The sequence below is a fragment of the Helianthus annuus genome, chromosome 15 (genome assembly GCF_002127325.2).
Source record: "Helianthus annuus cultivar XRQ/B chromosome 15, HanXRQr2.0-SUNRISE, whole genome shotgun sequence".
Lineage (NCBI taxonomy): Eukaryota > Viridiplantae > Streptophyta > Magnoliopsida > Asterales > Asteraceae > Helianthus > Helianthus annuus.
Window position 1 is genome coordinate 166,389,870 of NC_035447.2, and position 16,478 is coordinate 166,406,347.

General features: G+C 36.5%; 1 protein-coding gene across 1 annotated transcript; it reads right to left on the reverse strand.

Annotated features, from left to right (window-relative positions):
• Positions 1 to 12,669: 12,669 nt before the first annotated feature.
• LOC110912712 (U-box domain-containing protein 30) lies at positions 12,670 to 14,948 on the reverse strand. Its single transcript, XM_022157509.2, has one exon. It carries the CDS (start codon positions 14,355 to 14,357, stop codon positions 13,014 to 13,016), a length of 1,344 nt encoding a protein of 447 aa, XP_022013201.1. The 5' UTR covers positions 14,358 to 14,948; the 3' UTR covers positions 12,670 to 13,013.
• Between the last annotated feature and the right edge of the window lie 1,530 nt (positions 14,949 to 16,478).

Here is a 16,478-nt window from a genome sequence, read left to right on the forward strand (position 1 = left end):
AACCTTTTCATTTCTTAACCCAAAACAATCACCCTTTTTACCCACCTAAACCTTTTTATTTTAACCCTTTCTTTTAGTAACAAACTCGGTTTTTCTTATGACTTTTCAAAAAAAAAATGTAGTTGATGAAACCAAATAAACAAACAAGTTCATCAAAATTAACCTTGTTTGAAAGAAATGGTTCATCAAAATAAAAATAAAATTGTGAAAAATAAAAAGTCTTTAAAAAACCGATGCTTTTTACGCTTTTCGCCCTTTTACTAACCACTAACCCAACCACCCACCTTTAGCCCAAGCCTAACCCTTCACCCAAAAAGTCCTCTTGATATTTACAAAGGTATATAGTTAAAAAGGAGGAGGATTGATTGCTTGGCAAGCCTATGGTAGGAGTAAGTTCCATGCCGCTCTCGAGTGATTCACTAAAAATACACCTTCGGCCGAGTGTTGAGTGATCTCCCGTGAGGTATGTGAACTTGTATAAAAATGAAATTTAAAAAAAAAGGCATGCTATGCCCTAATAAGTAATTTATCTTATGAAACGTTTTTAATAAATCATGACGAATAGGATTGTAAATAAATAAAAACAAAACTTATATAAAGAATCTCGGAAATCCCGACACTCTATGACAAGTCCAAAAACCTTCTCTTCTACCCATTCCATTTAAAAGCCACATTATAAAGAGTTTTGCTTGAGGACAAGCAAAGATTCAAGTGTGGGGGTATTTGATGTGCACAAAATGCAACATATAAATTACATCAATTGTGGCATAAAACTAACCCTTTTTTAGTACTAATGTTGGAAAAAGTGTGGTTTTGTCTTCCTTTTGTATTTTCAGGATTAAATGAGCTCAAATGAACAAAAGAAGCAAAAATACAGCTAAAACTAACATAGATACAAGAAAAGGAACAAACGTGGCATGCCCGACCTCCCGACAGCATCTTCCCAAAGCAAAACAAGAAGACAGAAGGCTGAACACGCCCCGTGCTCAGTGAGCACGGGGGCGTGCCCAAGTGTCAGCAGAAAAGACAAAGTGATAGAAGCTTCTACTGCCCACCACGGGGCCGTGCTCAGCGGACACGGGGGCGTGGTCAACTGTTGCAAACGCATTTAATGAAATTGCGAATTGCAATTAATGAAGAGAGAGACTCGGATGGACACGGGGCCGTGCCCAGTGGACACAGGGCCGTGCCCAGGCTTCTGTTCAGCCTATAAATAGGAGTGCTTGTAGCTCTTGCAACTCATCCCTTGGCACACCACCTCTCTCACACTTCACCCACCACCCACCACCATCACAACACCATCATCCACCACCATCATCCATTGTCCATCATAGAGTGTGTGAGTCGTCTCGGGATCCAAGATTGATCGTAAGAGTTCTTTACAATCAAAGGCCATGTTTGCCTAAGTCTCTTACATCACTTGGTGAAGACAAGTGTTTAGTGTAATACTTTTTATTTTTAATCTTTTGCACTTTTTAATTGGTTTTGTATTAATGACTTTAATTACTAGTTTCTTATGTTGAAGGTGATTCTTCCTTATCGTTTGTCCGTGGTGTCTTGGCATTATTTTACTGTCTATATAAAATAAAAGATTTTCACCATTCATATCTCCACGGTCTATATGGAGGTATGTTGGCTACCTGGTCGGGGGTTAAGGGAACGGTTTGGTAAGAGTCTTGCCATTGTTCAGTGTATAGATCCTGCAAAGGACCTGGATCAATTTAGTATGACCTCCTTCAATACCCAACGGTATTGGATGGTGGGGGTCCAAACTCTTTGATCCCCTCATAAGTTAAACTACTATTAAAACTTTAACCCGGCTACTTAGGACTGTATCCCTACTGACTCACACTACTTAGCCGAGGGTAACGTCGCCTTCAAAAGAGGGGCCTACCACATTATGCATTAATAACTTAATTAATTATCTTTCAATAATCCGACCCTTTAGGATTGTATCCTTGCTGACTCAAACTACTGGGTTGAGGGTAACGTCACCTTCAAAAGAGGGGCCTACTACAATAACTAAGATAATCTCTTAAACAAGTGCGAAAATAATCAAAGGTTACATTACACACGAGTCGGATCCAAGTGATTCATCTTGTCTATCTGTTTTTACTTTTATTTTCTTTTTCAGCATTTTAGTTAGTTTTATTTTTCTAGTTTAAAAATCTTTATCTAACATTTTGATTTGATTAGACGTTGAGGATAAACCGGTACTAAAAGCTCTTGTGTCCTTGGACGACCTCGGTATCTTACCAACACTATACTACATCCACGATGAGTGCACTTGCCCATATGTGTGTTTAGTGTTAGTGAATATCGTGTTTATAAATTTAAAACTTGGTTAAAAAGTGTAAAAAGGGCTTAAAATATACACCTAAATTATATCGTACCTAACGCACATCACTTCTTATAGCCATAAAGAGATGGGAAGGATCTTTTAGATGGATCCTCTATTATGAAGAATGATTCAATTTCACCTTTAACAATGACTAACTCCAGCGGATATTGAGCTTCCAGAGGAATGACTGATGGTAGTGTAGCAATTGTAAGAGATGAAGTAGGTTCTCTGGGTGGAAATGACGAGCATGGACTGTTTTGAATGGAGTCAGATGATACAGGGATTGCTGATTTAATCTCCTCATCATCTTCTAACACAATATGAGTTTTTCTCTTACATGTGGAGATGATTTCTGGTGAAGGAGAATGTTTTGGTAGTGAAGATGAATGTATGGGAAATATTTGTGACGTTGGAGGTGGTTGGATTGTGGTTGGTGTAGTGAAAATGATCATGGCAGATGTTTGACAAACTTCTGCTAAAACAACTGGTGTCTAAGCAGCTGTTTGGTAAACATCTGCTGATACTTTTGTTATATCAGCATCTATTGACAGAATGGGTGATGATGGTGTTGAAGCTATTTTCTCCTTCTTTTGTGGTGGTTTTTTTAGAGAAGGTTGGATTAGGTTGAGCAGGGGATACAATTTCTGTATGATTAGCATTTGAATCTGGTGGCAACTTTCTCAGTGAATCTTTCTCCCCCTTTTTGGCATCATTATCATCATCATCATCTTTCTCAAAGATTGATGTAGGGGTGGAGCCAGTAAGTTTCAACAGATGTTCCTTAATGTTCATAATGTCTGCTTGTGTGTCTTTATACCTGGCATCAACCAAATTTCTTATAAATTCCAAACTGAAATTGCGGTTACTTTCAGCCAAATTCCTCTGAGCTTGAAGGATGGGTTGCATAGAATTCCAAAGCTCATTGGCAATTTCCTGTGTGGTAGGTTGACTTTTAAAAATCTCTATCATCTGCTTAATCTATTCTTTCATTTCAGCAACATCTGTTTCAATGGTAGACACTCTAACCGTCAAATCCTTATAACTTAATTCATCACCTACTTTAATAGGATCATCTGAATTCCCACCTGTAGTGGTTGTATTTGTTTTGATAATAGGAGAAGTCTCCATATCATCAGAAACAGATGCCCCTTTTTCTTGGTTCTAGGGACTTCCCATTGAAGCAGAGATTACAGTTGTAACCTCATCAGTGGTTGCCCTCAAGGGAGTCTTAATGATGTAACCACTGTCCAACTGATCACCAATGGGTTCAACAGTTGTAGTGGCTGCTCCACTTGAACTACCACCAAGAGTTTCGTAATACTCAACGGGGATAACCTCCTCAACTGTTTGTAGCATAGCAGATTGAATTGGTTCAGACACAGTCATTTGTTGCGCTCTACTCTCAGTAATGTGTGCATTAGATGAACTGTTTTCTTTCTGAAATTCAATTGCTTCAAACAGAGGTAATATTGTTGATGGAACTTGAGAAGAGGGTTGTGGTGTAGAAAGCGTGATTGCCCTGGGAGAGGGACTTTTAAACATACTTTCATATGAAAGGTCTACTTCATGTTGTGGTGTCCCTGTGCTTACAACATGATCCTTTTGTGAAGATACGTGAGGAGTTTGGATGGGTTGAGATCTTTCCAATAAGTGTGAGGAAGTAGCAGCAGTGGTTTCAAGTGACATTTGTTGTCACACCCCTCCAAAACCCCACCCCGCCTTGGAGGCGTGACATGCCCAGGATCATAGCCACCAATCATATTGAACAAGCATGTAGTTTATTTATAAAATCCAACACAATACAATTGGTGTCAAAACATAGTTTACAGCGGAAGCAAGTTTAATATAAGTTTTCCCCATAACGACCACGCCTCCCAGTGCAAGCTCCTTAAGCTAGGGACCTAATGACCTGCAAGGCATGTAACAACGAGTCAACAACAAAGTTGAGTGAATTCACAGTTGGTTCACTGGCTTTACTAGCCCGTATCGCAGTCTCCCAGACATGTGTGCGAAGGTTAGTATCCGTATCGCGTCGCATCTTATCGTATCGCAGCCCTACAGGCATGTGTGCGAAGATTAGTGGAGTGGCATCCTACCTCTGGAGGATGGCCGTGCCTTGTAGAAAGTTTGTGAACTCACCTTTGCTTTTGCTTTGCTTGGTTTGCCTATCTTCTTTGATTGTGAGGGTATGGGATAGAGTTAAGCCTAATAATCTAATGCACACGAAATTAGGTAAGTAACCAATACAGCATTTACGACAATTCACGAGATTAAACCCTCACAACGATTAATAAGGTGCAATACTTAACAATTCAACGGATTCACAACGAATAACAGAGCATAGTCCGAATTCGAACAACACTGAAATATTCAAGTCGAAATCATGACGAATCAATAAAGTATCAGCTCAATTTGAGCAGCACTTAATCATACGTTGGATAGTTTCAATCGATCGAACGTTGAATCGTAATAGCGATCGAATTAATACCCTGATTCGTAGCAGCGTTTCGGGATTGGTGTGTGTTTGTAGTATTTTTGCTATAACTCAGCGTAGAATTGGAATTCTACGTCGAACGAACAACAGAATGCAAGTGCCAGGCCCTTCTATTTATACACAAAAATTGCACCTCCCGCTGGTCGCGGAAGAATCCGTGTCGCGTGCCGCGTGTCGCCTGTGGTGACATTTTTAGGGTAGGGTAGGTACGTGTCCAACTAGCTCAGGTGAGTCGACAATTCGTTAAAATTCAATTTCCACGTAAATCTGTAAAGATAATATCAACTAGGTTTTACCCCCCCTGAGTTTTAAGGGCCCTAATCCTGATTCTGATTGTTCTGGAAATCTTAGGGTTTCTGCAGAATCACTTGGGTTTCTCAATTTGGGTTTCCAATTAGACTAATTAAAATAATAAATAGGAATTTTAGTGAGAGTTGCTATATTCTCCCCTCCTTATAGAAATCTCGTCCTCGAGATTTACTCGAATAAGTAAGGTTACTAGTACTAATCTTTTAAGCTCGAGAAACTTAACCTGTCTTCTATCTAAAGTGGTTTCTCAACAAATCTTTAAATTTTTCATTCACTTTATATGTCTTGAAGAGGTACTACCAGCTATTCGTCAGATAGATATTTCTTAAAGTTGGATACATGAAATACTTAGGGAAGACTTAATCCTTAGCTGCAACACTTAAAATGAATATTACAGAATGCAGTAAAGTATTGAGTCTTGCACTTGGAGCGAAGCATCGTTGCGGATCATTGAGCACTGTACAGGTTATAGTCTGGTTTTATCAAAAACTTTTCTCTTTTTAAAACCAAGTTCACTATAACCAATGGCTCTGATACCACTCTGTCACACCCCTCCAAAACCCCACCCCTCCTTGGAGGCGTGACATGCCCAGGATCATAGCCACCAATCATATTGAACAAGCATGTAGTTTATTTATAAAATCCAACACAATACAATTGGTGTCAAAACATAGTTTACAGCGGAAGCAAGTTTAATATAAGTTTTCCCCATAACGACCACGCCTCCCAGTGCAAGCTCCTTTAGTTAGGGACCTAATGACCTGCAAGGCATGTAACAACGAGTCAACAACAAAGTTGAGTGAATTCACAGTTGGTTCACTAGCTTTACTAGCCCGTATCGCGGTCTCCCAGACATGTGTGCGAAGGTTAGTATCCGTATCGCGTCGCATCTTATCGTATCGCAGCCCTACAGGCATGTGTGCGAAGATTAGTGGAGTGGCATCCTACCTCTGGAGGATGGTCGTGCCTTGTAGAAAGTTTGTGAACTCACCTTTGCTTTTGCTTTGCTTGGTTTGCCTATCTTCTTTGATTGTGAGGGTATGGGATAGAGTTAAGCCTAATAATCTAATGCACACGAAATTAGGTAAGTAACCAATACAGCATTTACGACAATTCACGAGATTAAACCCTCACAACGATTAATAAGGTGCAATACTTAACAATTCAACGGATTCACAACGAATAACAGAGCATAGTCCGAATTCGAACAACACTCAAATATTCAAGTCGAAATCATGACGAATCAATAAAGTATCAGCTCAATTTGAGCAGCACTTAATCATACGTTGGATAGTTTCAATCGATCGGACGTTGAATCGTAATAGCGATCGAATTAATACCCTGATTCGTAGCAGCGTTTCGGGATTGGTGTGTGTTTGTAGTATTTTTGCTATAACTCAGCGTAGAATTGGAATTTCTACGTCGAACGAACAACAGAATTCAAGTGCCAGGCCCTTCTATTTATACACAAAAATTGCACCTCCCGCTAGTCGCGGAAGAATCCGTGTCGCGTGCCGCGTGTCGCCTGTGGTGACATTTTTAGGGTAGGGTAGGTACGTGTCCAACTAGCTCAGGTGAGTCGACAATTCGTTAAAATTCAATTTCCACGTAAATCTGTAAAGATAATATCAACTAGGTTTTACCCCCCCCTGAGTTTTAAGGGCCCTAATCCTGATTCTGATTGTTCTGGAAATCTTAGGGTTTCTGCAGAATCACTTGGGTTTCTCAATTTGGGTTTCCAATTAGACTAATTAAAATAATAAATAGGACTTTTAGTGAGAGTTGATACATTTGTGTTGTCACTGCATTGACCTCTGGGATCTCATCTTCCAGAGGAACCTTTTTATTTTGTTTGGTTTTGGTGGGCTTTTTGGATGTGACAGGTTTCTTTTTGTGTTTTCCTGGTGTGTGTTTCACAACATCGGTTGTGGTGTCATGATGACCAGGAGCAGTTGGCTCAACAACAGTGGTTTGAGCAACAGATGTGGACGCATCTAAAACATGCCCATCCCCCTTTGTTTCTTTTCTTGAAACTTTTGACTCTTTATCCATAAGTCTAGTAAAAGTTTTACTTATAAGACTACTTATTTGAAAAGCTACACCTTGTTCAAAATCTGTTTTTGACACTTCTTTTCATAGGTAGTAGCTTAGAAGTCTTGGATACAACAGAAAAGCATTACTACGAACACCTTTTTCCAAATTTTTTCACATTTTTCACATTATTTAACAAATCAGAAAACAGTGCTTGTGATAAATTGTAATCAGATTTTGTTAAAATAGCATAACCCAAATACTGAATGTTTAAAGGTATCTCATTAAATGAGGTGGTCTTGGCTGAGAGACAAGTTAAAAGAGTATGAAACAAAAATTTCGTTGGCGGAGGGAAGTTTGGTTTGTACATAGTAACTTCCTTTAATTGTGCATCATACCCTCTTCCAATGAACTCTGTATGAAGTTCAGGTTTTTCAAAGTTGGTCTTACCTCCCAAGTCGTCCAATGCAAATGTAGTGGAAATTATAAAGGGATAAATTCGTACCACACTTTTCCTGACCTTAGATGTGATGGCAACTGGATTATTATCTTCGGACTCTATTTCAGCATTAAACCAAAATTGTCGGAGTGTTTCTGTATGAACCAGAGCATCAGCAGTAAGGATTGATTTATATTTTGATGACGTTAAAAGGTCAATTATTGAGTGAAAGCTGGTATTTTTGCTGGTTTTCTCAAAGATGGGGAGGTAGTTGTGAGGGTTTTTGATGTTCAGAGACATGATCGAAGAAGAAGGTGATTTGGGGATGAAACAGGGTTTAAGTTGGAGGGTTTTTAATATGTTGGAAACTGTTTTTGAGAATTTTGAATTCGAGACAGCAGTGGTAGAACCTCGATTTAGGGATGAAACAACTTTTATATAAAGAGAAAAAGCGAAGGCTGACGTGGCAGTAGTTACAAATATCTGATGGTTAAGATCTGTCCACGTCGGAACCTCTATTGCGACAACCAATGACAGTTGTTTGGAAACCTCTGTTGGTCGACTACAGAAGTTGGGAACAGTGTGAGTCAAGCAGTCGTTAGATAAACAGAAGTTATAAGAATACATGATAACTTTCAGCAGTTGTTTTATTTTTAGCTAACATCTGTCCAACTCAGAACCTCTCTTGTGATAATGGATGATAGTCAGCGGTGTAGTAAATCAACAGTCATTAGGATAAACATAAATTTTGACAACAGACGGTACCTTTTAGCAGTGGATGTATTTTTAGGCAAGCAGAAGTTTCAAAAACAATTATTTTCAACAGCTATAACTCAACAGTCGTAAGTCTAACATCTGCTATTAGCCCAACCACTGTTAGTATCAAAACCTCTATTGAGCATTTTAAGATTGAATATCATCTGTTGTTCGTTAACATCTGTTGGCCCAGAGCAGACCTTCGCATCTTCAGACATTTATTCATCAGCAGATGCTCTCTTTTGTCAGACTTTAGCTACAACACACCTTTTACAACAGCAAATATCGACTCTTTGTAATTAGGTCTTACCGCAAATTCTTCCAAAAAACTATTAGTGATGAACAAATATTCTAGATGTTACACATCAACATCAATATCAGTCTGCAATCCTTAGATGTTATTCAAAATTATATAATAATACTTAGGAATGACTGAAATAATTAAAATGAACAGTCGTTAGTATAGACAGTTGTTTCATAAGAGGGTTCGTATATATATACAAAGGTCTACAATTACAATTTCACATACTGTGCAACATCTAATCTAATGGACTAACAAACTCCCAACATCTGCTATTTAACCTAACCACTGTTACTATAAAAACCTTTTGTTGGCTCAACATATTTTGAATATCATATGTTGTTCTTTAACATATGGTCTCCCATACAGACCTTGTTTTATCAATGATCAAATTTTATACCTTGTTTTATCTTTTGCACTCATCTGTTCACCATTAAACCAACCCTTGATCCTATTAAACCTCTCTTGACTTACCAAACATCTGTTCAGACACATTTCAACATCAACATAATCTAAATCTAAATCAAACTCAAACATTAAATAAGTAAACTAAAACGCAACAACAGAGATTCATAAGATTAAAATTTATTCATTTATTCATGACATTAAAAGTCCAATAATTACATAACATATTGAACAACTAAGCTTTCAAATCTAACAATAACAGCAAGAATTAAGAAATTATAGCTTCAACTCCATCGATTGTTGAACCTCTCCATGTATGTCCTTCAGCATCGCCATGAACTCCACGACTCTATCACCGCACTCTATATTACTGACAACACAAAGCTCACGAACGGAAGTTGAAGGCATCCGCATCAGATTTCTGGAAACCTGCTCTCTCGTGAACAGGCCAACTTGCAATCCATCAAAACATCTCTTCAGCTCTTGAAGAGTAGCCCTATTTTCATACACTTGTTCCTCAATTTTCCTGACAAAACGCTACTTTAAATCATCTGATTTTGCAGAAGTGAATGACGCCATGTCAATAAACTATATTACTTGACTAGCCTGAAAGTATGATTTCTTCATAGGAAAACGTGATGAAAAACAGGTGAAGTAACTATGAGTTTATATACTGAAATATTTAACAGTGAAAGAAATCACACTTAAAGTCATTGTACATTTAATAATCTAATCAATCAAAACGTGTAGATTTAATAGAAACATATTAATGTATATTTCAAACAGCAGTCTTTTAATGCAAAAACTTTTCAAACCCCAACTTTTATGGGAAACTGTAAAATTAAATATGAAGAAACCCAAGGGACAAATTTTCGAACTTCAAAGAACAAAAGCAGATTATCATAATTACAATTAACCGCTTCATTTACCATGTAGACGCGTTTTTAAACTCTAGAAAAGACCGATGATTACTTTTGATTGAAAACATCAACAAATTGTCCTACAAATCACTGTCTGTCAAAAGTTGTTCCAAATCAGAAAATCCAACAAAAAATCTACATGGCAAACTTCAGCTTCTACCACTGGTCAGACACCAGCGATGTTAAAACACAATTCTCGATGTGGTCACTCAAAGAAAACAGAACAGATGAAGAACTAAACAGGAAAGTCGACATAATCAATGACACTAATTACAACAAAACCTGGAACAGCATAGCATTGCTCGACGAAGTCCTCCACTCTCCTCCATCAGATTTCCAGAAGAATTTCTGACACAATTACTAAAACAGGATCAGAAAATATGCAACATGCTAACTGATCTGAAAAACAAAAGAGAGCATGAAATCACATGGAGAAAAGCCAGAGTCTACGAAATCCTAGCAAGTGTTAACTCTAGCGTGTAATAGTTTATAAATATTTCCGTAAATTTCTATTTTTCTATGTAATAGTTTAATTTAATAATCTCAACATGCATCTTAACATATTCTAACATGTCAGTGTCAATAAAAACACTCAACATCATCAACACTTGTTTGTTCATAATCATTTTAAACTACAGGTAATCAAAATAAGAAACAAACCTAAAATGCAAAGGTCTCCTCTCAACTGTTGTAGCACATCTAACTTTTCACGGTATTGCACCAATCTATACTCGGTATAAAAAAAAGAAAATCTCGCTGACATAAGAAAAGTTGACTTTCAATTTAACGAAAATCGAACAATGCCTCTCTCCCATCAAAGATGGTAGCACATGCAACTTTTCACGATGTTGCAACAATGATACTACAACATCGATGTTGAAAGGTTGATGTGTGAACGGAAGTTTCATTGAAACGACGATGTTGGAACAATGATACTGGAACGATAACATGTAAACAGGAGTTCAAACACATGATATTGTAACGATGATATGTAAACAGAATCAACAAACATTCGAACAAAGAAGTATAATCGGAGATTAGCCGACTGAATCACGAGAAATATGCATTTGAGAGAGAGAGAGATACACTCGCAGATTTGAGCGAGAGAGATAGAGTTGAAATTTGAATGTGGAGCCAGATTCATATTTCTTATTTATAGGATTCGAATATATGGTTTGAATTTTGAATCTGGAACCAGAATTTTGAATTTGGACAGAGGTTTACATTGGGAACAGAGGTTTGATTGTAAGGTGAAGGGCAGGGGTTTCAATAGAATTTTAAATGATTTTATATATTAGGCTTTATGATGCAGTAATGACATAAGAAAAGTATTGTTGGACATCCTCTCTGGCTGACATATCATCTTTTCTTATGTCATTAGAATTTCTCCTTTTATAAAAAGTATAGATAGATACGCTTTAATAGAAGTTATATCTTAGATAATTTGATTTCTATTTTTACACAATCTATAATTTTTGAAATCCTTTGTGTACAAGTTATAGGGGTTGCTTGGGAGGGTGGTGACTGGTGAAGAAAGTTAAGTTTGAGATTTTGAAGACTTTTCTTAATTAAATAACTTAATAAACATATAGTATTCCTTTTAGATTTGTATTGTAAAACTTTATTGTGTTATGTGATCTTACTTTTTTATATGGTTATTATAATAGTGTCCCATAAACACATCCAAAGTATAGTATTGCATTTATAGCTTTAAATATATATTAAATCAAGTAGGTTGAGATCCATGAATAAAGAATAGAGTAGAGTGGGGTATCAGTCAAAGATACCAAATTTCAAATGCCAACAAAAATATGGTTCCTCCTTACCCTACACATATTTATTAATCAAATTCCCTATTTACTTCCACTTATCTAACCTACATTATATCCATTTTCTTGGAGTTCAAAAGAAAATAATTGCATCATAACAAAACTAACGAACTAACTTTCCTTTTTTTGATATATTATTGGAGAAGAGAGAGTATGAAGGTGAAAAAATTAAAGACCTCTTGACATAAATACAATCCTTTGAAAAGTTGTAGCGGTACGTGTTTAAGTCTTTTTAGTAGAGTTTTAGATTCGAATTCAGTTTTTAATTGTTTTATGATTTTAATCTTTTTAAAAGTCAGTTCTAGCATAAGCTATCTTTATCTAATCTCATTGGTTAACAGGGTATTGATGGATTTTCTAATAATGCGTTTTCAATGGATCGGTTTTCAGGTTATTTGAATTTGAAAATTCAAAAACTGAATTTTAATTTGAATATAGAAATTTGTGTTTGTTCACGTTATTATAACAAAAAAAAAAAAGTTATGGCTATACGGTCCAAAACTCATATATTTACTTTCGATTCAAAAACCATGTACAAAATTCGTTTCAGATAAGGACCTGATTCGAACATTCGAAATCAACTTGGTTCAAATTTCGGGTTTTTTCAAGTCTAATTTAAACAACGGATAACCAACTCCACACATTTAAATTTGATGTAAAAACCGATGTCAAAATTCGTTTCCGATAAGGACCCAACTCGAATATTGAATTTTCCGATAAGGACCCAACTCGAATATTTAAATTAATTTCGGTTCAAATTTTAGGTTTTTCGAGTCTGATTCAAATAACGAAGACTCGTGCACCACAGTCACAATCTGAATCAAGAAAAAACATATCAATCAAGTAACACAAAACTATCAACTACATTCATAGAAAATTTGGAAACAAAATTGAATTACAAGGACACTAAGATTTAGGGGAGAGTTACAACTTAAAAATACATTTAACTTTGCAAATAGTGTAGTTCTAAATGCAAACAAAGAAGCATTCTTTTTCTTCTTTATCATCATCTTCTTCTTCAATCATATGTACTCTCTCTATGCTACCTTCACATGCTTCACCAAGATTTATTCATGTAGAGTGTTGGCCTAAATCCACGTGTATGAAGCTTTTTTTTCCATTTACATACATGGTAGTACATCCAATCATATCAACAGCCTTTGACTTTTGACTTTGACCACTTTCTCCTCATTGCAATGTTCTTGTTAGCTTACACTTTGACATGAAAATGGTAGATGTACAATTCAAGCTACACAGTTTCAAAAGCTCGGCTGACCGTTGCTTCAATCCCGGATTGCAGCCGCTCTGAATCACGAGCAGAAGTTTTGCCGCAAGCCCCGCGTTCACTGCAGTCGCAGCGCATTCTTCCGGCGAAAGCTTGCAGACTTCCCATAATATCGATAACGCATGCTGCGTACAATTCTCCGATATCTTCATCAACAGTTTGACCAAAGTGGGAATCGTATTAGCACAATTCTTGAGCGCCAAAGCACCGTCGGGGATCGAAGACAGAGCTTCGAGAACATATAACGATAACTCTAAGCATTCGGGGTTAAAATGAGGCAACATTTCAACCAATTGCGGAACACCGCCAATGCTTATAATCGAGCTTCCGACTGATTCTTGTGAACTGATGATCTTCAACAACCGCAGCCCTGCTAATATCCCATGTGGGTGTCGTTTGTCCTTCACTAATCTTAAAACCCCGACTAAAAGCCGCAAACTTGGGGCGATATCAGCGCCCGTGAATAAAACCTCCATCAGTTTCACGCAATCGATCTTGGTTTCTAACGACCCCTCGTTCAAAACATCAACCATTAATGAAATCTTGGTGGGTTGCAACAGGTTGGTTATCGCGTCGGAGTTTAACTGCAAATTGACCAATATCGCAACTGCTTCGGATCCGACGGCGTGGGTAGTGAGAGGTCCTAACAGTGAGGAAACAAAGGTTATCCCACCATTGTCAGTTAGAGTTTTCTTGGCTGAATCATGGGTTGTGACAAGTTTTCTTAGCTCTTTGAGTGTTTGGACTCGGGTTTGACCTTTGACTTTTTTTAGAGTCTCTAGAAGCTCTAAAGACCTTCCTTGAACATCATCTGACCTCTTTTTCATAGCTAAATACTTCTGGGAAAACCAAGTGTGGATCAAATGGTTGAGTGTTGAGTTTGGTGTGAGTGAGTCATCCCAAAGCTCTTGCATTGTTGTGGGGCAAGTGAAGTGGCCTAATGAGAACCATTTGAGGATGTTGGACCGTTCATAAGTCTGTCCTGTACAAAGGGTCACTGGATCTTGCATTGGTTCTAATGAGATTGGACATATGAACACAGATGGGACCTCAACTGAGTCAAGCTGTTCAATCATCTTCTTCAGATCCATTTTTCCCATTTCTGGTCCAGTGACGTCACCACACCCAACCCCCACACCCACACCCACACCCACACCCACACCAACACCACCCAAAATGCCATCTTTCACAGCAGTTTCCAGATCTAAAACCTGCCCACCAGTTGAATGATGCTGGTACATAGGCATTTTCACAAACACTTGGTGTGCACTAAAAAAATACCCTTTAAAAAAACTAATCTTTTACAGCAAAATAACATAAAAACCCCCAAAATCTAACCTTGTGGAAGATGAATCAGATAAAAAGAAGAATAACCCATGAGTATCTCGCATTGACACGTACAGATTCAACCTTCAAAGTGGCTTTTTCTCTGGTCAAAATCAAGAAAGACCCACATTGTTCATTTTCTTTATTGTCATCATCACTATCAAAAATCATGACTTTTTAAGATGTTAACCTGATCTTGTACACAAACACCAAGAAAAAGGTGGAATCTTGATCTTGAAGGTTGAAAGAGTGAAATGATTCAAACCCCAGATCAGGAAAAAGGGTAAGAATGATTGTGAATGAACGACAACAACAACACTCATCACAGAACAAGAAACAGTAGGGTGCACTAAAGGGATTAAAGTGGAAAAAAATGAAAGAATATTATTATTATTATTATTATTGTGATGAAAGAACAAGATTGAGGTCAAAGAATGGGCAGAGGGCAGAGGGGAGTGTGGTGTGGTTTTGATGGAGAGAGAAAGAGATAAGTGGAATGAAGATTGGAAAAGGAAAGATAGTTCACCGCTTTGCTTTTGGAAAATTGGGTCAATTGTTGTTCAAGAGTCTTGTTCTTTTAAGGTAGTTACACTTTTGGTTCTTTTCAAAATAGGATGTTTGGTTTTAGTCCTTAAGGAAAACTAGGTTTCCAATTTGAATATAAAAATATGAAAAAATGACAAAAGTTAGGGACTAAAATGGCAGAAAACAAAACTATCTGGACTAAAATGTCAACAAAAAACTATTTTGACTAAAGTAGCAATTTTGGTCAAACCTTAGGGACTAAAATGGTAATTTACTCAAAAATTTTCAATGTTTTTTGAGTTGTTTAAAATTAGGATTAGCTTTTGAGACCATGTAGGGTTCGGGTTTTTGAGGTCGAATAGAGGTGTAGACGTGGAAGAGAGAGGGGGAGAAGAGAGACTTCATACGAATAATTCGTGAGAGAAAAGTCATGACTGTAAAGGGGGAGGAGATAGGAAAGTCGTGCGGTTAATGATGAGGAAAGAAAAACCATGAGTGAACGAGGATAGACTGACGTAAAGGCATCCTTGACTTCTTGCATTGCAGATGTCTGGACGTGAATTGCATTATGCCTTAAATTAGTGTATTTGATCTTGTTGGTTTTGATTGATTATTTATAGTCGTTCATACAAACATTTTATATTATTAAAGATTAGAATTAAACATATTTTTTTTTGTTTTTCGTTACATTTTGAAAGTTGAAGAAAATCATGATATTGATGGATTCACATAGAAAAACTAATAAAAATGTTAGCTTTGATATGAAGTTATGAACTGAAGTATGAAAATTTTGTGTTCTTAGAAAAAATGAATGTAACTATGGAAGTTAATTTTCACATTTTTTTAAAGTGAAAGTGTAATTTTATATTACTTTACAAGTGAAAGTGTAACTTTCAATAAATTATGAACCCATGTATAAATCAACTTTTTAAAAATTTTTTATACATCATAAAATCAAACTTTACTTTTTATATGAAACAAAAGTACTCACCATGTAATTAAATATAAAATATTTGGCTATTTTTATTCACCATTTTCCATCAAAAACCTTTTTTTATAAAAGAAAACAAAGTTATTAGAAATTTAACAAAATGAGACACCTGGTTTCAAATTTATGTCACGTGTAGAGTTGTAAGTGACAAAATACCACTAAAATTACCTAAATCTTAGAAAAGTATTTATAGATTGATTTGCAAACACATTACTGGTTTAAATGTGAAAAAAAAAAAAGTTAAAAACAGCAGAATTTATATCATTTTGTAACTTTCTGATATTTTATATTAGAATTATTATAGATGAGATCAAATCAATACATTTTTGAATATCTTATTGACTTAGCCATATAGTGGTCCCTAAAACTAATTCGAACATTTATATTTACAGCTTTAATGTAGCAGTTTATGCATTAGAATAATGAGAGTGCTACTTTTTAAATTTCAAAGTTATATGGTCTTTATAACATATATGAATTATTTGTCTGACAATTTTATGTTTTGTTGACCATCTACCATACTAAA